This window comes from Mastigoproctus giganteus, chromosome 12, assembly GCF_048544385.1.
Source record: "Mastigoproctus giganteus isolate SK-2022 chromosome 12, ASM4854438v1, whole genome shotgun sequence".
NCBI lineage: Eukaryota > Metazoa > Arthropoda > Arachnida > Uropygi > Thelyphonidae > Mastigoproctus > Mastigoproctus giganteus.
The window spans coordinates 127,209,441-127,236,631 of record NC_143586.1 but is presented as its reverse complement, the minus strand read 5'-3'; the positions used below and the strand labels follow the sequence as shown (position 1 = coordinate 127,236,631).

At 38.6% G+C, this 27,191-nt stretch overlaps 1 protein-coding gene across 1 annotated transcript in view; it reads right to left on the bottom strand.

The window, feature by feature from the left end:
• LOC150077407 (putative fatty acyl-CoA reductase CG5065) overlaps nucleotides 1–27,191 on the bottom strand; it is a 227,872-nt gene that overhangs the window by 32,117 nt on the left and 168,564 nt on the right. The window contains exon 7 of the mRNA XM_090385889.1: nucleotides 23,419–23,463. Within this exon, the coding sequence (XP_090242015.1) occupies nucleotides 23,419–23,463 (45 nt within the window). The remainder of the gene's footprint in view (nucleotides 1–23,418; nucleotides 23,464–27,191) is intronic.

Sequence of the window (27,191 nt, the reverse complement as noted above, 5' to 3'; positions counted from 1 at the left end):
TTCAAGCATCTTACCGATACCCAACATCACACCACACTGTTAAGCAGGGCTGTGGGGCCAGAGCCTGGACCCATAGGTTTCTATGGAGCTGGCACCAAAGCAGTAAACAAAAAAAAAAAAAAAAAAACCACTGGCTCCAACTAACTTGGTCAGTCATAATCATGAGGGTAGCAACACATGTCATATGCTTTGATGCTTCATGGTGTAGTTTTCATTTCCCTCTTCTTTTTGTTTACTATGTTTTCAGAAATGTCAAATGTCTAGAAGTCCTCAATGATGAACAAAGGATCTAGAAAAGTCTTATGTATTTGAATACTTTATGGTCACTGATGATAATAAATACTATATTTGCACATGCCAAGTGAATGACACTGATGGCAAGATTTTGACTTGTAGAGCAAACATTAGTAAACTTTTCACCAATAAGACCAATGTTTCAACAAGAGCATTCGATTTTAAGCATCACATAAGTCATAATTAGTGGTCTTATTATAACTAGGGTGGGGCATGTGCCCTAGGTGCCAAATTTGGGGCTGCTTTTTTATGGTTAAAAAATGAAAAAATTCCTTTTGAAATTTTTGCATTTGAAAAGGAAGTTTTCAAGGGGCATCAATTTTTTTATTTGCCCTGGGCACAATCAACCCTAGTTACGCCACTAATCGTAATCATCCTGAAATGATTAAGAGTATAGAAAAGGAAGAGAAACTCCAGCTTAATAAGGAAAGCATTTCTATTTTTTCCTGATAAAATAGTCAAGTAAATCAATCAAATGTTTTTAAATATTTTGTTAGTCAGAAAGTCACCGTGCCCATGACAGATCAATTCAAGAATTACATTATTGAGTTAGTGGTGAAGAATTCTTTATCTCTGAGTGAATTTATAAGCCAGCCATGCTTGGTTTGATAGGAGAGATGGCTCAAAAATTCAAAATTAGTATAGAGGCAGTCTTCAAAGTTTTATAATACAGAAAGCAAAGGAAGAAAAGTTTGCCCTTATAAATGATCTAAAAGGATGTTTTTATATTTGAAAATGGATGCTTACACACGTAAAACACCTCCCACCATTCCCAACACGCTCCATTCAATGCCTCCTGTGGTCTTCCATCAAAAGGATGTCAGAAGGATTTTGCTGAATCTTGATGCTAAGAAAGCTCCAGGTCCTGTCGGTATTTCTCCACTTGTTCTCAAAACCTGTGCTCCTGAACTTACTCCTGTTCTTTGCCACTTTTTTTCACTTTCTTATTCCAAAGGTGTTTTTCCTTCTGCTTGGAAATTTGCTCATATCCAGCCAGTTCCTAAAAAGGGTGACAAATCCTCCCATCCAATTATTGTCCCACAGCATTACTTCTACTCTTTCTAAAGTAATGGAGAAATCAATTAATTGCCAACTCTTAAACTCCCTAGAAACCTTCTGTCTGATCAACGATCACCAGTATGGATTCCGTCAATGTCGATTCACTGGTGATATTCCAGCTTATGTTATCCATTTATGGACAAATTCAATGGAAACGTTTGGTAAAGCATAAGCAGTTGCTTTTGACATCTTATAGGCTTTCGATCGTGTTTAAAGGTCTTCTAAACAAGCTTCCAACTGTTTTTTGTAATTGGTTGTCCAGTTTTCTTTCTGATTGCTCACTGAGGGTAGATGGATCTCTAACTTCTCCACTAGTGCTGGTGTCCCCCAAGTTTCCGTTCTTTACCCCACTCTTTTCCTCTTGAATATTAATGACCATCTTCCAATGACTGGAAATCTTATACATAGTTTTGCCAATGATAGTACATTGCATTCCACTTTCCATTTTGAGAAACCTTGCCCTGCTCAATCAGCTTCAACTTCTCGAATATCCGCTACCAATTCCTTAAATGCCAATCTCCAGGTAATCCCTATGTGGGGCAAAGACAACTTAGTTGATTTCAATCCTTCTAAAACTTAGTCTTGTCTTATATCTCTTGCAAAAAGGATTCTTCTGCTCCTATGCTTTTCTTTGGTGACACTTCAATTTCTAGGCAAGATGATATATCTCTTTTGGGGATTACCCTGATTTCTAATCTCTCTTGGCATAAGAACATTACAAATATTGCTTCCTCTGCATCTAAAAAACTTGGTTTTCTCTTTCGCTCTCGGCGTTACTTTTCTTCCAAACAGCTGTTCATTCTGTACAAATTGCAAATCCGCTCTACCATGGAATAATGTTCCCACATTTGGGGCGGTGCCTCCAAAACCTCTCTCAGGCTTCTAGATTCCATTCAGAAGAGGGCAGTTAGGTTAAGTAATGACTCCTCTCTAACAGAGTCTCTCCACTCTGTCTCATAGACATACTGTTTCTGCTGCATGCCTTTTTTACAGATACTTCCATGGGCACCGTTCTTCTGAATTGGCTACCATAATTCGCGCTCTCTCTCTCTTTCAAAACAGTCCGAACATGTGCCACCACCAACCAACATCCATTTACTGTCCAACTTCAAACTCAGAAGAACCAACTTTTCATCTTCCTCGTTTATTCATTCAACTGCGATTTTCTGGAACAACCTTCCTTCATATGTATTTCCTGAAAATTACAGTCTACAGAAGTTCAAGTCTAATATCAACAAATACAGTGGATTCCGGTTATTTGGGCCACTGGTTAATTGGGGCAGCTGTTTATTTGGGGCAAATTTTAAAAAACAGAAACCAATCGAGAAAATAGCCAGGGTTTACTTCGCTTAATTGGGACAGCATGCCGTTTAATCGGGACAGGAGACCGCAGCACTGGAGATTACCCTATGATTCTCTCCGACGGTACCACGTGGTTCGGTCGAAATTCTGGCAGTCACAACTATAAAACAATAAAAACAATTAGCAGTCACCTGTTTATTGGGCTTTTCTATTAGTGAAATCTATCATAAACGGACAGTAAACTCAATCTTACTGAATTTGCGATAATATCGACAGCTGGAATTCTGTGGGTTATTATGGTGAAATGTGTTTACACTTCCATGAAATCTTCTCTTCATTCCTATTTTTAAAGCTTTGTAACTCGTTACTCCGTTCTCATTTGTGCGTATTGTGTTACTTGCAATTTGTGTGTGCCGTGTTCTTTGTTACTGATTGCTTATCTTTTTACTGTTTTAAATTTTTATCCCCCCCCCCACAAATGTCAGTGAATAGTTATTGTTATTGTTATTTGGTTTTTAGGAGCATTAGCAACTAAGGCCATATTGCTCCGGTGCGGTGGTCATTCCCTGACCTTTCCGCATGCTCCGTATTTGGTGGTGACGGGCTCGAACCCCGGTCTAATCAAGAAGCATGTGCTACGCACTGCTGCTCCTTCCCACCTGGCTACGGAGGTGCCTTCAGTGAATAGAAATGTCAACTAGTTTGTATGTACATATTACAGAACATATTAATTATTCCGATTATCACGTATATTCTTCCATTCTTCCGATTTTCACGTATCATTTAATTTTTTAATTGGCAAGGTAATAAACGGTAAATTTGTGCTTAATATATCTTTGCTTTTATAGCCTGTGGATAATATTCCTCCTATTTTCGCTAATTATAATCGCTATTTAATAAATTAAAATTCAATTCACAAATGTGATCACAATGACCGGCACTTACTGCACATCATATAGTGAACGGACTTTACTTTATGTTGAGTTCGTCATAATGTGAATTGATTGTGAACCAATTGTAAAGGGGGGGTACATTGTATTTTTAACTATTTACGTGAAACTTAGGATAATTGGGGGAGCCGCTTAATCAGGCCAAAATGCACTAGTCCCGATGCGTCCCAAATAACCAGAATAGACTGTATCTTCTTTCGTCTTCTCAACCTCCACGGTACTAAGTACTATAGGTTCTAATACCTGTCATGTTTGGGATTTTCATTAAAAAAAAAAAAAAAAACTACTTATCATTACACGTAAATTACTGTAAGAAATACAAAAGCCCAACATACTTGATGAAGGTACTCAATTGAAATAGAAAAAGAGCATGTATTGTGCATTGTGACTGATAATGCCTCCAACATGTCAAGATCAGAAGATAAATAAAGACTAAGAGAGAGAGAGAGGTGATACTATAACAGATGATGAAAGTGAGAGATTAATCAAGTGGTGAGACTCAAGAATTAGAACTAGATGATGAATGAAGTGCATTCAGTTGACATAAATGGACAGTGCAATGTTGAGTCAGTTGTCACATAAGCACTGGGAAAGCAAAAATGAGGGTAAGAGTTTGTTATGGGCCTAATGACTTTGATGGGTACAATGAAGAATTATACAGAGAAATAAGAGTGGGCCAGTAAATCAGAGTGTCTAATAATTGGGGATTTTAACTTCCCAGATATTGACTGAAACTTATGGGTTGATCACTCAGAAAGGCTTTTGTGGATTTATTGAATGATTGTTTTCTGCAGCAGTATTAGCATAGGCACACAATGCAAGAAGGCAAGCTTATGCAGCATCAACCAAAAAAAAAAAAAAAAAAAAACCTTCCCATTTCACCCCTCCATTCGTTCCAAATGCCTGTCCAGCTCAGCCTTAAATTTATTTAGGCTATCAACTTCCACAACAAAAGATGGAAGTCTGTTCCACCAATCAACTACCAGCTGGCTAAAGGCAAATATCCGCACATTTCCATATGTTATAGAGGCAAGCAGAAGGAGTAACACTTGATCTGATTATCAACAGTGATTATTCATGCATTAAGAATTTACAGATAAAGGAACCACTAGGTGGTAGTGATCACAGTGTCCTGATGTGGGATTTATTTAAAGATGTAACTATCATCAGGGGAAAAGAGAAGGGTTTTTGCTTTTGTAAAGGTGATTACAGTGGTCTCAGAGATTTTTTAAGTTCTATACAGTGGCCAACTGATGATGCTGCCAACAGCAAATTCTAAATGTGAAGCATTCAAGGAAGTAATCTTGGAAGCTACTAGGCTTTTTGTTCCAACTAAGAAACACTGCTCTAGGTTCAGGCCCAAATGGATGTCAGATGAACTAATGAGACTTGTGGCATTGAAGAAAAATACATGGGATGCATATAACTTATGCATCCCATGTATATATAATATCGGTGTGTAGATACACCATAGACAACTCTTAAGAAACTACAAAGTAGTTGTTGTACCTGCCCACCCACTGATGATAGGCCAATAGCCTTGAAACATGTCTGGGTGGTGGTACTCACTGAGAATAAGTAACAATAGTCTTCTCTATTAGTGAAGCGTTACTTATTCGAGGTAGTTCAATATCATGGCAACTCGTCGTGAAGGCAGAGCACAATATGAGAAAGAGCAAATGATGCCTACAACAACTACTTTGTAGTTTCTTAAGAGTTGTCTATGGTGTATCTACACACCGATATTATATAGATATTAAACTCTTAATGTATTATGCCTTGTGCATTTAGTTATTTTAAATATCCCATGTATATATACCATAGGCGAAACAGAAGCCTATGGTATATATATATATATATATATATATAAGCTAGTCTATAATCGTCACAAAGAAAGGTAGACAAGCGAAGACAGATTATGAGAAATCTTTGGCAATGGTTGCAAAGACTTCTTTAGTGATATAAACTAAAAGGAAGGGGATGAATCAGATTGGTCCACTTGATATAAATGGTTTGACTGTAGATGATTGTTCTCAGATTTCTGCAAAACTAAATGAGTATTTTTATTCTACATTCACACATGAGGAGTCATTCAAGGAGGGCCAGATGTTTATCAAACTCTAACAGGGAGTTAAATGATTTTGTAATAACTGAAAGCAAAGTGGAGGAGAAATTGTTGAAGTTAAACATAAGAAAGGCAGCTGGGGTGAATAGAATAGAACACTCAAAGGAAGTCCCCATGGACTGGAGATGTGCAAATGTATCTCCAATTCACAAAGAGGGATTAAAGGGTGACATGAGTAATTACAGAACTGTTACTTTGACTTCTGTTCCAGGTAAAATAATGGAGTTACTGGTTAAAGTAGCATTGCAGGATCTAGACAAGGCAGCAGTAATAATTCAGACAGCATGGGTTTGTTAAGGGGAAGTCTTGTCTGGCCAATTTGGTTGGATACTATGATGTGGTCACAAAGGAACTGGATGCAAATAATAATTTTGATACTGTTGGCGTTAAGGGCAAGTTGCTACAATGGATAAAAGGATGGTTGAGTGGGAGAAGATAGAGAATGGTAATCGATGCTCTTCATTGACTAATGTTATTAGTAGTGTCACCTAGGGTTCAGTGTTGGGCCCATTGTTGATTTCTGTATTTATCAGTGATATTGATGAAGGTATATAAAGCTTAATGTCCAAGTTTGCAGATAATACAAAGGTTGTGAGGATTGATAATAACAGTAATAACAGTATGCTGCTGCAACAGGATCTGGAAAAGTTGGGCAGATGGGCTGAGAAGTGGCAACTAAAGTTTAACATTGACAAATGCAAAATACTGCATATGGGTAGCAGTAACCCCAGAGAAATGTACCAACTGTGTTATTACACTCAGGGTAGTGGAGAATGTAAGAGACCTTGGGGTAATTATGCAGTCACATATGAAGTTTTCTGAGCAGTGCAGACAGGCCCCCAGAGTAGATCGTGTGATCTTGTCAATGATATACAGGAATTTTGCGAGCAGGGATAAGGAGTTGGTTATCCCCTTGTATAAGGCAATGGTCAGGCCACACCTTAAGTACTGTGTACAGGAGTGAAGGCCTAATTTTAGGAAGGATGTAGAGTTGCTAGAACCAGTATAGAGAAGGGCAACAAAACTGGGAGGGGAACAAAGGGGTGCTCTTAAGAAGAAAGGCTTAAGTTCTGCAAATTGCAGTGCCAGGGACTAATCACCTGCGAGGCAATCTGATTGAGGTGTATAAGGCATTGAATACACTGAGCAGGCTCAACACTGGAGGGATTCTTCCTCTTGCTGAGATTACAAACCTATGTGGGCATAAACTGAAATTGAGGAAATGCAGTTGTCGAATAAATGTGCGGAAATTTTCCTTTAGCCAGCGGGTAGTTGGCTAAAGGAAACTTGAGCCAACTTCCATCTGTGGTTGTGGAAGTTGATAGCTTAAATAAATTCAAGGCAGAACTAGACAAACATTTGGGATGAATGGATGGGTGAAATGAGAAGAGTTGGTTTTTTTTTTTTTTTTTGGCTGATACTGTATAAGCTTCCTTTCTTCCATCATATGCCTCTACTAATGCTAATGATGCATAAGCAGAACTGGATTTAAATGGCATTATGGATGAAATTTTAAGTCTCTCACGAGTCCAGCACATGCATAGTAGTGTTCATACTTTACAGCTGGCAATTTGTGATGGCTTAGGAAATAAACATGCAACTGCTCTTGTAAGTAAAGTGAGGCAGATTGTACTAGCTGCTAGAAAACCAAAAATAGAAGCAATAGTTAAACGGCACGCTAGAAAAGTAGCAATTTTGGATCAAGCTACTAAGTGGAGTAGCACATATATGATGGACCGCTTATTGGAACTGAAACCTATCCTTATTGACATGACCAACCCTGAAGTAACACTAACAGAAGTACTGGGGGACCAGGTGCAGAAACTTAAAAACTTGATTTACCAACCATATATCACTACAAAGAAAATTCAAGGTGAAGACTTGACTTCTGATCAGTTCCTAAAGGAATGAAAGTCTCTGATCTACTGCCTTTTCAAGACATATGGTCCCACAGCATGGGACCATATATCTTGAAAAGGCAGGTCATGACCTCCATGGAAGGAAGGGTAAAACTTTATTGGTAAATGATGTAATGTTAGCTGGCATTTATGCTGATCCCAGGTACAGTTGTTTATTAACAGATGGACAACAAAGCAAAGCAGAGAAAGCTTTATATGATATAGCTCAGAATAAGAAACCCTCAAGAATGCCCAGTCCCAGGAGATGAAATACAAAGCAATCCACCGTCATCATCATCTAATGCTAACTCTGAAGGTGAGTTTGATTTGCAAAGATTATTGACAAACAGCATAGCTCAAAGCGCTGTTGACTGGAATTAGAAAAAGGTGCACCGCATGTTACTCCTATTAGTATATTGACTAAATTCAAGTTAGAAGTATTAGTGTCCCTCACTGAAGTTGAAAAAATTTATCATCAATCAAAGATGTTAGTGAAAGATGCAATATTAAAGTACCCTAAAATCATATGACATGTTGCACAACTGGTGGTTGCATTGTCCCCCTACTCAAGCCAGTGCAGAGCACTTGTTTTCAGTTCTAAAAATCATTAAATCAGATTTGAGAGCATCAGTGAAAGAGGTCTTGCTTGAGGCAATCTCATTCTTAAGAACAAACGGCTATACATATTAAAAATTTGAAAATTCAGTTTTTAAGGGAATTAAAGTTAATTTGCATGTTTTAATATGGCAAATATAAGTCAATGTTTTTTCTACAATTCACTAAGTTGTTTTAAATTCATAATATATTCATTTTTTTCCCTTTTATTCATTGAACTATAGATCAAATTAATTGTGTGTATTTAGCCTATAATGTAAAGATCATTTCAACAGTGTTTTCATTTGTATGATAAACCAATATCATCATCATCATCATCAGCCATTTTCAATCCACTGCAGGATGAAGGCCTCTCCAGCAACTTTCCAGTTCCTTCTGTTTTGTGCAATGGCCATCCATTTACTACCCACAAACTCATGAATTTCATATATCCATCTCTGCCGTTGTCTTCCAGGTTTTCTTCTAGTTCCTCTTGGGTAGTACCATTCTGTTATTTTCTTAGTCCATCTGTCTTCATGTCTTCGAGCTGCGTCCTGCCCAAGACCAATTTAGTTCTTTAGTTTTGATAAGAATGTCCTTTACTTGAGTTTGCTGCCTAATCCATATGTTTCTCTTCTTATCTAACAGTCTGATTTCCAATATAATTTGTTCCATTCTTCACTGTGTAGTTCTCAGCTTTTCTTCCATTCTTTTGGTGAGTGCCCAAGTTTCACTTCCATAAGTCATGGTGGGGAGTATACATTGGTTCATTATTTTACGTTTCAAGCAAATTGGGATATTGCTCCTCAGTATGTGACTATATTTCCTGAATGCTATCCATCCAAAATTTACTCTTCTCTTGACTTCCATCCATTTATCATTATTACAGCTAATGACTTGTCCCAGATAAGTATATGACTGCACCTTTTCAATTACTGCTCCTTCAATCATTATATTCCATTCTGTGGCATACTTTTTCATCATTACTTTTGTTTTAGCCATATTCATCTTTAGTCCAAAATCCTTACTAACTGATTAAGATTTTCCTCTAATTCTTTGGGATCGTGGCTTATGACCACAATGTCATCTTCAAATCGTAATGATTTAGGTACTTCCATTCACATTAACAACTTTCTGCGACCAGTCTAATCTTCTGAAAGCTTCCTCAAGAGCAGCAGCAGTAAACAGCTTCAGAGATATTGTGTCTCCTTGTTGAACTCCTTTCTCGATTTTAAATTTGCTACTGTCTTTGTCTAGTCTAATAAAGGAGGTAGCATTCTCATATATTTTCTTCAAAATCATAATATATGGGGTATCTATGCCTTGTCTTTCCAGTGCCCGAAACATTGCCTTATGCTGTATGGAGTCAAATGCCTTTTCATAATCCACAAATGTCAGGCATAATGGTATTTTATATTCATTTGCTTTCTCCATTAAATGTCATATTACATGAAGGTGATCCATAGTTGAGAATCCTGTCCTAAAGCCAGTTGCTCTTTCGGTTGATTCTCATCACGTATTCTTTCTAATCTGTTAGTAATGACCCTTGTGAACAACTTGTAGATAACAAGCTAATTGGTCTATAATTTCCAATTTCTGATTTATCTTCTTTCTTATGCAGCAAAACTATGATTGCATTATTCCACGTCTTAGGCATCACACCTTTTCTAATCTATTTTGTGAAGAGCCTTGCCAGTTTTTGTGTTATGTCTCTTCCTCCCAATTTTAACAACTCTACAGTAACTTAATCTTCCCCCGGGTCTTTCTGATTCTTCATTTTCTATTTCCCAATATTCTACCTTATCAGGAAGATTATCGGGTATGTCGTATGTGTTGCTAATTTGCGATCCATCTTCCCCACTGCTGGCACATTCCCTCGCTCCTTGTAAATAAATATAGCGACCTACTTTTTACAAACGTAACATCATAAATTAATACATATAAGTTGACAGGGGATAAGAAAGTCATATAACATAACTCGGAGATAACATTCGATACCGAAATATATATATATATATATATATATATATATATATATATGTTATAACTGCATTGGGAATAAGTTTAGGGCTATATTTTGTATTGGAATTTTATTGAACTTGAATAGAAATCATGACACAGACCAGAGCAGCAAAGCAAAAGGCTCAAACTAATGGAAGTGCTGTGGCTCAGGGAAGAACTGAGGGGGGCAGACTGAATCACAGTCTACTGAAATGTACTGCTTGTTTGTGTAGCAATCAGGAACGGGACATGATACTGCCATGGGAGATGTCTTTACGTGTGTGTGTGATGTAAGGAGTGTAAGAAAATCAGGCGACAACTCAGCATTGTTATGGGCCTATATGAGAGCTTGAAGGACAGAGTGGATGCCCTCGAAGCATTTAAAATGAGGGGCCCATCAAGCTCTCAGCTGCCCACATCAATGCCAGAGCTTGCACTTGGTCATCACGCAACACAGTGGCAACCCCCAAGGCAGAATGTGCTGGTCTCACAGGAACTAGTAGTTATTGGTGACTCTATTGTCAGGGAAACGGGGAACATGCTTAGTAAAAAGGATAGGTGGAACAAGACCAGGGTATGTCTGCCAGGGGCAAAGGTTGATGACGTTGTAGAATGGATATCATCTTTTAAGGGCACAAAAGGTGATACAGTTGTACACGTTGGCACTAATGATATTAAGAGTAGGAGACTGGCAGAATTACTTAACAAGTACAAGTCTCTGTTGAAAAAAAGCCGTGAATTAGGGTTGAATTTGAAAGTGTCTGCAATTCTGCCCAGACATGATAGGAGGGAATATATGATGAGTACCTTGTCGATCAATTCGACCCTGGAAAGATTGTGCAAGGCTCAAGGGGTGGAATTTTTTCAGCCTGGTCTGTGCTTGTTAACAAGAGAGACTGAAAGAGTGCAAAAATATTTGCTGATGCTATCGAGGCAGAGTTAGATGGTTCAGAAAACTGCTAGCTTGGGTGGATACACGGACTAATAGATTAAAAGTTGCCGCTGGCAGAAGTAAAAGTGATTCTTGCACTACTTCTACTGAAATGCAATTGAGCAGCAGCCTGGAAAGCAAGGCAATGGGGATTTCCAGGACTGCTGGGAGTCATAGTGGAACAAGTAAATACATGGGCTGTGTTAGGGTAACTAAGAGTAGAAACAGGTGCATGTATACTTGCATGTACACCAATGCTAGGAGTATAGTTAATAAATTTGATGAGCTTGAAGTGCTAGTCAAGACATCAAAGGCAGATATTGTTGGGATATCAGAGACATTGTGTCACATAGACGTAAGCAGTGCAGAACTGGAATTTGGGGAGTACAATGAGAACAGAAAGGATAGACAGGACAGAAAGGGAGGAGGGAGTTATACTGTTAGTTAAGAAACACATAAAATTTAAGGAAGTGCATCCAATTGATGTTGGTGTACAATGCAATGTTGAGTCTGTTTGGTGGGACATAAGCACTGGGAAAGGAAAAATGAGATTAGGTGTGTGTTATAGGTCTGATGAGTATGATGAGCAATTGTGCAGAGAAATAGAGTGGGCCAGTAAATCAGAGTGTCTTGTAATGGGGGACTTTAATTTCCCAGAGATTGATTGGAATTTGTGGGTTGGTCACTCACACAATAGCAAGGCTTTTGTGGATTTATTGGATGATTGTTTTCTACAGCAGCATGTTCGGGAAACAACTAGAGAGAGTAATACTTTTGATCTGATTATCAGCAGTGTATTTAGTTTTGGTTTTCTAGTTTTTTTGGTTTTTAGGAGCATTAGCAAATACGGCCATATTGCTCCGGGATATGCGGTGGTCATTCCCTGACCTTTCCGCATTTGGTGGTGGTGGGCTCAAACCCCGGTCTAATCAAGAAGCATGTGCTACGCACTGCTGCTCCTGCCCATGGGGCTACGGAGGCACCTGGCTCCATGCATCAAGAATCTGCAGATAAAGGAACCACTAGGTGGCAGTGATCACAGTGTGCTGAAGTGGGATTTACTCAAAGAGGTAATTACCATCAAGAGTAAAGGGAAGGGTTTTTGCTTTCGTAAAGGTGACTACGGTGGTCTGAGACATTAGCATAGGCATATGATACAAGAAAGCATGCTTATGCAGCATCAGCCAAAAAAAAAAATCCAAAAAAAAAACCTTCCACTTTGCCCCTCCATTCGTTCGAAATACCTGTCCGGCTGAGCCTTAAATTTATTTAGGCTATCAACTTTCACAACAAGGGATGGAAGTCTGTTCCGCCAACCAACTACCCGCTGGCTAAAAGCAAATTTCTGCACATCTATCCTACATCTATCATCTCAATTTGAATATATGCCCTTTCAGGTGATTATTCTGAACAAGAGGCATAATTCCATCAGCATTGAGCATGCTCAAACCATTCAAGGCTTTATACACCTCTATCAGATCACATCGCCTGTGCCTAGTCTCCAGACACTGTAATTTGCAAATCTTAAGCCTTTCTTCATAACAACAACCCTTTGTTCCATTCACTAATCTTGTTGCCTTCTCTGTACTCGTACCACCAGCTCTACATCCTTCTTGAAATGAGGCCTCCAGACCTGTATACAGTACACAAGGTGTGGCCTTATGCAAGGGAATAATCACCTCCTTATCATTGCTAGAAAAATTCCTCTATATCATTGACAAGACACAATGAGCTACTCTTGCAGCCCTTCTGCACTGCTCAGAGAACTTCATATCTGCCTGCACAATTACCCTCAGGTCCTTTTCATTCTCTACCATCAGTGTAGTACCAAAGAGTTGATATGTTGCTCTGGGATTGCTGTTTCCCATATGTAGTACTTTACATTTGTCAATGTTAAACTTCATTTGCCACCGCTCAGCAAATCTGCTCAACCTTTCCAGATCCTGTTGCAGCAGCATAGCATCAGTAGTGTCCTTAACAACCCTGCCAACCTTTGTGTCGTCTGAAAACTTGGACATTAAGATTGATATACAATCAGCAATATTATTTATAAATACAGAAAACATTAATGGACCCAACACTGAACCCTCAGAGACTCCACTAATAACATTAGTCCACGATGAGCAGTGTCCATTGATTACCACACTCTGTCTTCTCCCCCTCAACCACCCCTTTATCCATAGCAGCAATTTGCCTCCAATGCCACATTGCTCCAATTTGTGCAGCAGTCTTCCATGTGCAACAATATCAAAAGCCTTTCTAAGATCCAAGTATATAATATCAAAGTTATTCCGTACAACCAGTTCTTTTGTGACTCCATGGGGAAGTCTTGCCTGAGCAATCAAAATTGGTCAGGCAAGACTTCCCCTTAACAAAACCATGCTGTTTCTGAGCTATCACTGGTCTTGTCTAGATGATCCTGCAGTGCTTCTTTAACCAGTGCCTCCATTAATTTTCCTGGAACAGAAGTTAATCTCACAGGTCTATAATTACTTGGGTCAGCCTTTGATCCTCCTTTGTGAATTGGGGTCACATTTGCACATCTCCAGTCTGTGGGTACCTCCCCTGATTCCAAGGAAGCTCTCATAATTATGACTAAGGGTTTGCTTACTTCCTTTAATATAACTGGATAGATCCCATCCACCCCAGGTGCCTTTCTTGTGTTTATCTTCAGCAATTTCTCCTCCACTTTACTCTCAGTTATTACAAGATTATCTAGCTTACTGCCAGAGTTGAATACACCTCTGGCATTCCCCTCGCTGAATAACTCCTCATGTGTGAATGTAGATGCAAAATATTCATTCAGTTTGTTAGCTACCTGGTCAGGATCATCAACAGTTGAACCATCTATATCAAGTGGACCAATCTGATTCGTCCCTTTCCTTCTAGAGTTTACATAAGTAAAGAACTCCTTGCTGTTTTTCTCTGCATCCCTTTTCAATGATTTCTCGTTATCTGCCTTCGCCTGCCTAACCTCCTTTGTAGTTTGGTTACAGATTAACTTGTATCTATCATAGGCTTCTGTGTCACGTGTTAATTTGTATGTATCCCATGCATTTTTCTTCTCTACCATATGTCTCATTAGTTCATCTGACATCCATTTAGGCCTAAACCTTTGACAATATTTCTTAGTTGGTATGTAAAGCCTAGTAGCTTCAAAGATAAGTTCTTTGAATGCTTCCCATTTTGAATTTGCTGTTGGTAACATCATCAGTTGATCCCACTGTGTAGAATTTAAATACATTTGTCTCAGACCATCATAGTCGCCTTTACGAAAGCAAAAACCCTTCCCTTTACCCCTGATGGTAGTTACCTGTTTGAGTAAATCCCACTTCAGCACACTTGATCACTGCCACCTAGTAGTTCCTCTGTCAGCATATTCTTAATGCATGAAGAATCACTACTGATAATCAAATCAAGAGTATTACTCCCTCTAGTTGCCTCCCGAACATGCTGATGTAGAAAACAATCATCCAATAAATCCACAAAAGCCTTGCTAGTGTGTGAGTGACCAACCCACAAATTCCAGTCAATATCTGGGAAATTAAAATCCCCCATTATAAGACTCTCTGATGTACTGGCCCACTCTATTGCCCTGTACAGTTTCTTATTATACTCATCAGAGTCATTAGGCCTATAGCACACTCCTACTCTCAATTCTGATCTCCCAATGCTTATGTCACACCAAACTGACTCGACACTGCACTGTCCAGCGATGTCGACTGGCTTCACTTCCTTGGATTTTATGTGTTTCTTAACTAATAGCATAACCCCTCCTCCCTTCCTATCCTGTCTGTCCTTTCTGTAGATGTTGTACTCCCCAAATTCCAGTTCTGCATTCCTTATATCTGTGTGACACCACATCTCTGATATCCCAACAATATCCGCCTTTGATGCTTTGAGCAATACCTCAAATTCATCAAATTTATTTACCAAACTCCTAGCATTGGTGTACACGCAAGTATACATGCACCTGTTCCTATTCTTAGCTACCCTAACACAACCCATGTGTTTACTTGTACCACAATGACTTCCAGCAGTGTCTGAAATATCCTGCATCTTGCTTTCCAGGCTTCTGCTCATTCCAATAGAAGCAGTGCAAGAATCACTTTAACCTCTGCTAGTGGTTACTGTTAATCCATTAGTCCTTGTATTCCCCCAACGTAGCAGTTTTCCAACCCACCTAACACTGCCTCGATAGCATCTTCTTGCACCCTTAATATTCTTGCACCATTTCTATTTTTAAGTGTATCCCATCCCTCTAGAAGCAGTCCCTTCTGTTAACAAGTACAGACCAGGCTGAAAAAATTCCACCCCTTGAGCCTTGCACAATCTTTCCAGGGTCGAATTGATCGACAAGGTACTCATCATATATTCCCTCCTATCATGTCTGGGCAGAATTGCAGACACTTTCAAATTCAACCCTAATTCACGGCTTTTTTTCAACAGAGACTTGTACTTGTTAAGTAATTCTGCCGGTTTCCTACTCTTAATATCATTAGTGCCAATGTGTACAACTATATCACCTCTTGTGCCCTTAAAAGATGATATCCGCTCTACAACGTGATCAACCTTTGCCCCTGGCAGACATACCCTGGTCCTGTTCCACCTATCCTTTTTACAAAGCATGTTCCCCGTTTCCCTGACAATAGAGTCACCATTATTTAAATTTTATATGGTGGGACCAACTGATGATGTTACCAACAGCAAATTCAAAATGGGACATTCAAAGAATTAATCTTGGAAGCTACTAGGCTTTTCCTACCAACAAAGAAATATTTTCAAGATTTAGGCCTAAATGGATGTCAGATGAACTAATTAGACATGTGACAGAGAAGAAAAATGCATGGGATACATATAAATTAACATGTGACACAGAAGCCTATGATAGATATAAGCTGGTCTATAACCAAGTTACAAAGGAGATTAGCCAGGCAAAGGCAGATTACGGGAAATCTTTGGCAAAGGATGCATAGAAAAACAGCAAAGTGTTCTTTAATAGAATAGAATAGAATCTTTAATTGCAGCAATGATAGACATACAATTAGTCCTGTCACGGCATGGTGGTGCCAGGGGTTTACAAAACATATTTATTTACAAAAGAGAAAAACATAAGTTACATCAGATTATTAACAAAGCACAGTTTTACATTTTCAGTTCGACAAGGATACCCTTCCTGTATTTTTTATTATTGGCCACTTCTTGGAGGTCCCCGTTGATGGCTTGCAATGAGGGCAGCATTTGTTTGGCAGGAATCTGTCGGTTAGTACTAGCCGGTTACGGTTTGCCAGCAGCTGTGCTGAAGACCAGAGATAAGGGGGAGGAATGCGCCAAGAGAAGTTTTACCGGTGTAATTTTACCGGTGTCCATCTTGATGGTGAATAGCAGCCTTCTTTCTCCGATGTAGGACCGGAGCCTGTGTAGTTGAAGAGCTTCTGCTAATTGCGTTGATCTGAGAGCTGGGGGAAAGTGGAGTTTGCTGTTGGCCCATTTTAGAAGCCAGAATTCGGCAGAGAATATTCTTTTAATGTTGGATTCGGCAGCCGAGGCCCATATCTCTGAAGCATACAGTATTGTCGGGTAAAGGATTGATACGATGTATCTTTTTACCAGTTGTGGGTCGGTGGTGTGGAGCAGCTGTTGTTTGGCGACCCAGCGTAGTGAATTCAGCCTCGACTGTATGAGGTTTATGTGATCGTTGAAAGATAGTTTGGAGTTGAAAACGACCCCCAATCTTTGTGTGTTTGAACACTTGGAACTGAGGAGCCGTTAAGCACAGGCTCCAACGTTGTTGGGCTGCCCTTTAGAGAATAAGTTATTTGTGCCGATTTTAGGGGGTTGATTTGGAGGTTGAAGATATTGAGGTAGTCAGCCATGTCCTGCAGTTTGCTAGTGATTCGCTGAGTGATTTCGGCTGCCGAGTTGGATGGCGATATTCTAGTAAGGAGCTTGACATCGTCAGCATATGTGATCCAATTACACTTATTGGTCACAAATGGCACCATGATTGCTGAGAAGAGAATGCCAGACAGGACCCCCCCCCCCCCCTTGAGGTACACCGGCAGTTATGTGACGCGTGAAGGTCTTTGTTCCGATCTTTAGAACAAGGGTCCTCTTCGATAGGAGAGATTCTAGGAACCAGAGAACGTCGCCGCGAAAATTGAAGTAGTTTTCTAAGAGACGTAGGAGATTAGGTATATAGATGGCATCAAATGCGGAATGGATGTCAAGATATATAACTGACAATTCCTGTCTTTGTTCAAAGGCATCTAAGATGTGCAGAATGGTTGTTACAAGGTTAGTTATAGTTGACCTTCCTGATATCCCATAGTGTATTTGCTGAGGACTGTCACAGAGAATTTGATGGGTGACAGACGGTAGCAATGCTTTCTCCAGAATTTTTAGCAATACAGAGGTGCAAGCGATGGGCCTATGTTGGCTTGGGAGCGTCGATTGTTGGTGCTTAGGAAGGGGCCAGACAGAGTACCTGTTCCACTGGGGTGGAAAGAAATGAACTTCGAGGCATCTGTTGTATAGGTTGAGGAGTGAGTCGATGATGAAGACACTTAAACATTTGATTATGAACTGGGGGATGCCATCGTCACCGGTGGTTGTTGTGAGAGGGAGAGTATTAATGGCCTGCATCAGTTGTTGCTTGGAAATTCGGATCGTAGTGAGACTATCAGTGAGATGAGAGCGGTTGAGGAGTGGCCGATTAGGTAGAGCTGGAGGTTGATTAGAAAATCTGGCAACGTAGTTGAGCCAGTCAATTGGGTCGATGTTGCTGGAAGAACTAGCCTTTGTTCTGTAGAATGGTTTCACCCTTTTTAGGGTTCTTTCGAGGTGCTTTTTAATTGCAGCTGATTTGTTTCTGTTGAATTCGGCCCTGGCTTTGGAGAATGAAATGTGGTCTTGGACATCGCCGGAAGCTTTCCACTTGGCGTGTAGTAATTGTTTGTAGTGGAAACTTTGGTTGAGCTGGGGAGTCCACCATGCTCTGGAGCGTGGAGTAATGGTGACTGTCTTGGTAGCGGTGTGAAGGGCTATGGTATTGATCCATTTGGTCATTAAATCGATTGCGAGGCTTAGTTCACATCCATCTAACATGTTCCATGGGACTGTGGATGCGGCTTCAATGCAGAGTGCTGGATTCAGAAATTTTGGAGCGGTGACATTTTTCACAGATTTGGTTTTGGGGGTATTGAAATATTTTTTGGGTAGGAGAGCTGTAAATATGATTGGTTGGTGGTCTGATTGAAACATGTCGGCTGTGGTTTCTTCGAGTTGGCATGCTGCCAAGGAATAGACTATGTCCAGTAGGTTTTGGTCTCTCGTTGGCTGGTAGTTAACTTGGAATATTTGGATTGATTGGAGAGATTCTGTGAGACGACTTTTGAGGTGTTGGGTAGATGGTGGAAGATTGAAGTCCCCACATACGATGTGAGTGGCTGCTGGGTGGAGATTATTTATTAACTTCTAGAGTTTACTTGTGTAAACTCTAGAAGGAAGGGGATGAATCAGATTGATCCACTTTACATCGATGGTTCAACTGTTGGTGATCCTGCTCAGGTAGCTAACAAACTAAATGAGTATTTTGCATCTACAGTGCTTGTAATAACTGAGACTAAAGTGAAGAAGAAATTGTTGAAGATAAACATAAGAAAGGCACCTGGAGTGGATGGAATCTATCCAGTTATATTAAAGGAGGTGGCAAAGGAAGTAAGCAAACCCTTAGCCATAATTATGAGAACTTCCTGGACTCAGGGGAGGTACCCATGGACTAGAGATGTGCAGATGTGACCCCAATCCACATTTGGGATCAAAGGGAGACAGGTAATTACAGACCTGTTAGTTTAGCTTCTGTTCTAGGGAAACTAATGGAGCCACTGGTTAAAGAAGCATTGCAGGATCATCTAGACAAGACTTCAGTTATAGCTCGGGCACAGCATGGGTTTGTTAAGGGGAGGTCTTGTCTGACTAATTTGATTGGATACTACGATGTAGTCACAAAGGAACTGGATGCAAAGAATAACTTTGATATCAGTTTATAAATGATATTGATGATGGTATATCAGGCTTAATGTCCAAGTTTGCAGATGATACGAAGGTTGGTAGGGTTGTTGATGACACTAATGACAGTACACTGCTGCAACTAGAAATGTTGAGCAGATGGGCTGAGAGGTGGAAAATGAAGTTTAACATTGACAAATGTAAAGTACTACATATGGGAAGCATTAATCCCAGAGATCAACTCTGTGGTACCACACTGACAGTGGTAGAGAATGGAAAGGACCTGGGGGTTATTGTGCAGGCAGATTATGAAGTTTTATGAGCAGTGCAGGCAGTCTGCAAGAGTAGATCATGGTGTCTTGTCAATGATATAGAGGAATTTTTCTAGCATGGATAAGGAGGTGATTATCCCCTTGTATAAGGCAATGATCAGGCCACACCTTGAGTACTATATACAGATCTGGAGGCCTCATTTTAAGAAGGATGTAGAGCTGTTAGAACAAGTACAGAGAAGGGCAACAAGATTAGTGAACAGAAAAAAGGGTTGCTCTTACGAAGAAAGGCTTAAGTTTTGCAAATTACAGTGTCTGGAGACTAGGCACCTGCGAGGTGATCTGATCTGATAAAGCCTTCAATGGTTTGAGCATGCTCAATGCTGATGGGATTCTTCCTCTTGCTCAGAATAATCACCTGAGAGGGCATAAATTCAAATTGAGGAAAGATGGTTGTAGGATAGATGTGCAGAAATGTGCTTTTAGCCAGCGGGTGGTTGATTGCTGGACCAAACTTCCATCTGTCATTGTAGAAGTTGATAGCTTAAATAGATTCAAGGCTGAACTTGATAAACATTTGGGGTGAGGGGATGGGTGAAATAGGGGATTTTTTTTGGCTTATGGTATATAAGCTTGCTTTCTTGCTTCATGTGCCCTTGCTAATGATAATGCTAATTCTCTATAGTACTCTTCTGCTATTTGAATTAAGCCTTCTCTGCTATTTATAAGTACACCATCACTATTCTTCAGTTTCAGTATCATTTGTCTTTCTGTATTACTGCTCATGGCTGCTGATTGAAATCCTTTGTTTTCCCTTAATGCTTGTTCTACTTTTCTTGTGTTAAATCTTCTAATGTCCTCTCTGAGTTTCTTTCTAATGGCTTTGCATAACTCGGTATTCTCAATTTTCTCCTTGTCAGTGTTTATCTTGCTCTTCATTTCTCACCTTCGGTTCATCATAACAGGTGTTTCTTGACTGATTTTTTCTTCTTTGGAGTTCTTTTTACCTATAGGTTTCTTGGACTTTATCACTTTCAGAAAGTTGTAATATTCCTCGTCAATATCTTGGTCCTGAGCAGTCTGCAGAAGCTCAAACTTGTTCTTAAGTTCCAGTACATACTGCTTTTTCTCCTCTTCTGTTATCTCAAAGACCTTTGTATTATTTACTTGAGTCAGATTTTTCCTTTCCTTTCCTACATCTATATCAAGTGTGCATTTTACATCATTCTTGATATATATTCTGTTAGTGAGGATGAAGTCGATTTCATTAGTTGTTAATCCATTTGGACTCTTCCATGTCCACTTTCTGTTCATACTTTTCTTGCAAATTCCACAAGTCTTTCACCAATTCCAAAATTTCCTATAGTTCCCCTTTCTGTGCTGTTTTGTCTTTTTCTAACCTTAGCATTGAAATCCCCATACTAATAGTGTAGTGGGTTTTCTGCTCATCTAGAAGACTCTCAGTTTCGGTGTACATTTCTTCAACCTCTTCATCATCATGGCTCAATGTTGGTGCATAAATCATTATAACCTTTAGCTTGTACCTCTTAGAAACCTTGAGTATTAGTCTTGACACCCTTGGTGATATTCTTTTGAATTCCAAAATGTTGTTTTTTATATCTTTATGGACCAGGTATGATCATAGCTCACTTCAACAGTTCAAAACTAAAGTCCTGGAGCCAAACATTTCATAAATTAAAGGAGCTGGAGATGAAGCCACAAAATTTTCGTTCGGCTCCACAGCTCTGCTGTTAAGGGTGGAAAAATATAAAGGATTACAAATTTAAATTATATTACAATAATTATAATTGTGAATATGTGAAAACACTTTAGACTTAAAATTCACCATTAATAATTATTGTAATATAATTTAAATTTGTAACTCTTTCTATTTTTCTACCCCTAACATGTGGTTTTTCCCCCATTAACTTGAATGCTCCTGTTAGTGATGAACAAGGTGAAAGATTCCACCAGAAGTATAATGGAACAATGCTGTTGAAGGTGGGATCTAGCCATAATAGGTGACCACTGTTGCTTTTCACAAAGAGGTGATATATAAAAATAAATAAATAAATTATTTTATTTTATTTTATTTAATTTTTAGACAGTTTTGTATTTTTTCTGTTTAAGTTTAATCGGTAAGATGCCTGAAACATTACCTTAAATATATAGTGGTTTGAGCAATTAGCTTAATAAATTACATGTATATTATTAATTTCACATGGTGTAAGAGTGGTTATTAAATATAGTAATTAATCTTCTTGCCATAGTTTGTGAAAGGTCATCCTTAGTATTTATCTATCTACTGATAAAATTTTGTGTAAAAAGTATTTTCCTATAAAATTTTACCCTAAAGAATTGTTATAATGGATCCACAGCCTTGGACATCACGACTGAAAAGAAACTGGAATGGGCAGTACATTGAAGCCTACTTATTCCAGGGGCCCAGAGAAATAATCCAAAAAATATTATAAGTTACACTAAAGGCACATAGAAAGGATCCTCACAAATATAAAAAGCAGCGAATGTGCTAACACCTGCTTGTGTTTATGAAGTAAAGATATTCTTCATTATACAGTCACTGGCCAAAAAATTAGAAACCTTGCAATTGGTCAACAAATAATTAAATGCATGGTATGCAAATGTAAGTTGTTACATGATATGATCACAATTTCCTTGATATTAGATAAATATTGTATGCTTTTCTGGGGCATCTTAGCTGATCTAGTCATGGAGAAGACAGGGGATGGGATCTTTCTGAATTTCAGAAAGATATTACTGGTGGAGCATGTTTAGCAGGAGCCACAACTCAGAAAACAAAGGGAATCACTGTTGTATTGAAAGCAACCATCTCAAAAGAATATCATGAGTAGAAGACATATGAAAATGCTCTAAAAGTAAGAAATGCAGCAGAAAGTCGATACTCCAAGAGCAAGACAGCAGGAGTTTAAAGTGAATTGTGCAATAAGAATAGAAGGTCCACGTGCAGCAAATGACTGAAAATTTCAATTTAAGAAAAGATCCATTTCCAACTGAACTATGTGGCAGAAGTATCTGGGATTTGGTCATCACGTACCTATACGAAAGCAACTCCTATCTCTAAAAATTCAAAAGATTTTTGGTTTTTCCAAAACCAAGACTGACTGTGGAACAGTGAAAAAAGATTGTGGTCTGACAAATCTAAATTTACACTTTTCTGCACCAGTGGTAGGGTAAAAGTGTGGTGTGAACCTCATGCATCCAGACTGTCTTATATCCACTGCTCAAGCTGCTGTAGTTGGTATCATGGTGTGGATGGATATATTCTGCTGATACCATTAGAAGGTCATATTACTTCCAATGAATATCATTCTGTTGTATCAGACCAACTTCATCCTGTAATGCTTAAATTTTACCCAAATGCAATGGAAAACTGAGTTCAGCAGCCTGAAAATGAATGTGTGTGTGCCACGACTTCTAATTCTGTGATTGGGCCATTCTTCTTTGCAGAATGCCATAGTAACGATGGTCAGAAATTCAGAAATTCTATCAGTAATTCAGTGAATATTTACTTTGAGATGGAAATTTACTTTGAATTTGGATTCTTTCAAAAATGCAAATTTCTACCATGCAAAAATTTTATCTGAGTAGTTTGAGGAAAATTTCCTGACCACCTAATTCTCCAGATCTGAATCCAATTGAGAATGTCTGGGATATATTTCAAAGGGCATTTCAGCTTCAGAGTTATCTACTGACCATAACACAGCAGCTGACAAATATCCAAATGGAAGAATGGTTAAATCTGGAGCTTGATTCCCTCAGACATCTAGTGGAGTCCATGCCATGATGTGTACAGGCTGTAATTTGGGAAAAGGTGATCCTACTAGATATTATATAAAGGTTTCTAATATTTTTGGTCAATGAGTGTATTTGTATAATGTTACTAATTATAAATATGGATGACAATAAGTAAAATTAGGAATTTTAAATTCAGAATACTTACAGCAACAATTATTCCTGCAGGCCCATTCAAATTATCAACCCAACCCTGCAATGAATAAAAAAAATTTACACACACACACACACACATATATATAATAATAATTTAAGGTCATTACACCAAAACTGCTTTTTTATACTGAAGTATAATTTTTATATATCACCATACAATTAAACATTTTCATATTTTCTTATTTTCCCATTTTTGTAACATATTTAATAGTTAAGATAAATCCATAGCTGTCAGCTCTCCAGATTTATGATGGAGAATTCACCTTTTTTTTTTTTAAACTTGATTTGACCTCTCTCTCTATCTCCCCATTGCAATATAGTTGGCAACACAGTTTTCTCCAACTTTTTTTTTTTTTTGCAAACAATGATGTTTAACAATGATGTCATATGAGCCAAATATTCATTTGCATCTTTTATCGTGCAGGTGTATTGTTCAGAAATATGTTTCCAAACAGTGAAATAGCAAGAAAAGAACAGTTGTGGAACAACAAAGACAATGATAATGAAATGGATCAATAAATAAAGAAGAAGTAGAGATGACTCAGAAAAATGGACTACTTTCAATTGCTATAGATGGCAGTAATCAAAATAATCTGAAGCAGTATCCAATTGTGGTGCCCTTTTGTAATTTAGAGGGGAAAAATCACTAAATTAAAAGCAGCTGTCTCTCAACACCAACACTGGAAGGTGGCTCTACACAGTATAACACGACACCTTCTTCTTCCGTACAACCTGAAAACGTGGGATTCCTTAAAAAAGGTATTTAGTGTAGATAATATTATGGTGGGTCTGAAAAGTAGAGTAGTAAAGTCTTCTTATAAATGCCCTAGTACCACAAATTTCATCATTTGCCAGTGGCACTACTGTGCCATGTAGTCACATATGGCAATGAACAAAAGAACAGAATATTCTCCTCTTGTTGTTTGACTCTTCACACGTTGGCAGTAGAAATATATAAGTCAGAATCAACCTTATGGTTTAGTCTGTTTTATTCAACTTAATTTAATTTACACATTTTAAATTTTTTGTGAGGCAAGTTTCTAACACTCCTTTTTGTCATAAAAGATAAAGAAATAGATAAAGCAACAGATATTTTCTGTTTTGCAGCAACAGTTCTGGCAGTTTCAATGTGAAATACTGCCAGACACTATTATGAAAAATATAAAGAACTGAAAGGACTGGTTGGGTAAATGACAGTTGCTTAAGGAGGTATGAAATATAACAAATTATCATGTGTCATCCTTGCCATTTTAATAATTCCATAACAATGCTGAGTGCCAGAGAACATTCAACCAAGTGATAAAAAAAAACAAAAAAAAAAAAAACAGAATTCAGATCCTTATCTGGTGAAGCTTGGAAATTCTCTTGACAGCCAAGTGTGAACAGAAGCTATTGTTATAAATTTAACTTAGATTCAACATTTTTGAACAGGTGCAAAGTCTGCTGTTAGCAGTATTTTAATATGGGCTATCCAGCAGAATTGCTACCAATATAAAATGTATATATTTTGTAAACTAATAATGATAGAATAACAGGTATGTTTTTTATTTTTTTTTTTGGAGGTGCAGAAACCTGCTAAATTTGTGTAGCCATAAGAACAATTGATTATGCATACTGTGTTGCATATGAGACACTCAGTATCAAAATGGCACCATTCACTATGCAACAGAAAGTTCAGCATTGCTTTTGGCTCGCTGAATTAAAGTTTCCTGTTATGGACAGAAGCCATCTGGCATCATAGCATAATGAAATGGCATAAATCATTAGAAACAGGTTCTGTGCTGAGGAAGAAAGGAAACAGCAACCAGGCAGTGGATGCAGATTCAGCTGAAGTGGTTCTGGAAGCTTTTCAACATAGTCCCCACAAATCCATTTGATAGGCCACTCGCAAACTGTGTATTCCACAATATACCATACATGATGTTATATGCAAACGAGTACAAGTTAGAACTTACAAAATCCAGTTGGTACAGAAGATACAAGCAAGTGACATACCTAAACAGTGCACATTTTCTCAGGAAATGTTATCACGGATAGATGATGACAATGCATTCCTCCATCGCATTGCCTTCTCTGATGAAGGCAACAGCTTTCACATTTCTGGTCCAGTGAACCAACACAACTTCAAATCTGGGGAAGTGAAAACCTACATGTGGTAATGGAAAACTGAGTTCAGCAGCCTGAAAATGAATGTGTGGTGTATGTGTGTGTGCCACACATACACCACACATTCATTCTGTGTGGTGTATATTCAATCACATCTAATTCTGTGATTGGGCCATTCTTCTTTGCAGAATGCCATAGTAACGATGGTCAGAAAATAGTCAGAAGTGAATTGATCACATATGGGCTCAGACATTTGATCATAAATCGTGGTACCTGAACAGTGCTGGCTGTAGCAGTTTCTGTTAACTGTTGTCTTGAAATAGTATAAGTACTATTTATACTATACTAAGAGATACTATACTATATACTATACTACACTATATTTATAAAAAGAGAGGGTGCTGACTCTCTTTAAAAATTACAGCTGTGAATTACAGGCTCTGAAAAAGCGATAATTTTTGCCTTTTTATTTACCTAATTGTTATTTTATATTGTACTTTATCCGTAGTCTTATAGTTCTAGTTATGCTGGTTATTTTTAATTTAGATAAAGAGTTTTTGTAGATTACTACTTAATATATGTAAAACTGTTATCTTGTTCGAATCTTGCAGCCATTGTTTTTGTATAGAGTGGTAGGGAATTCAAAGTTTTAATTGTGTTAACTAGGTAGCTTTAACGTATAATTATATAGCGTAATACGCATCACTATTTCTATTAGATAGTGTAGTATTGACATTTAATTAATTAAATTTATTGATCTTATTAATTAAAAATATCATGCCCCAGACTAGAGCGGCAAAGCAACAGACACAAAGTGGTGGGAGTGCTGTGACTCGGGGGAGAACTGAGGGGGGCGATTCGACAACGCATCACAGCCTAAAAAAATGTGCAACTTGTGAAATGTTTGCCGAACTCTCTGGAACAGAACATGATATTGCCATGGGAGAAGTCTTTGTGTGTGCACAATGTAAGGAGTGAAAGAAAATCAGGAGACAACTCAGCGTTGTTATGGGCCTATATGAGAGCTTGAAGGACAGGGTGGATGCCCTCGAAGGATCTAAATTGACGGGCCCATCAAGCTCTGAGCTGCCCACATCAACACCAGAGCTTGCACTTGGTCATCGCGACACAGCGGCAACCCCCAAGGCAGAATGCGCTGGTCCCACAGGAACTAGTAGTTGTTGGTTACTCTATTGTCAGGGAAACGGGGAACATGCTTTGTAAAAAAAGATAGGTGGAACAGAACCAGGGTACGTCTGCCAGGGGGCAAAGGTTGATGATGTTGTAGAGCAGATATCATCTTTTAAGGGCACAAAAGGTGATATAGTTGTACACGTTGGCATTAATGATATTAAGAGTAAGAGACCGGCAGAATTACTTAACAAGTACAGGGCTGTTCAAATTCAACCCTAATTCATGGCTGTTGAACAAAAGCCATGAATTAGGGTTGAATTTGAAAGTGTCTGCAATTCTGTCCAGACACAATAGGAGGGAGTATATGATGAGAGCCTTGTCAATCAATTCGACCCTGGAAAGATTGTGCAAGGCTCAAGGGATAGAATTTTTTTCAGCCTGGTCTGTACTTGTTAACAGGAGAGACTGCTTCTACAGGGATGGGATACACTTAAATAGAAAGGGTGCAAGAATATTTGCTGATGC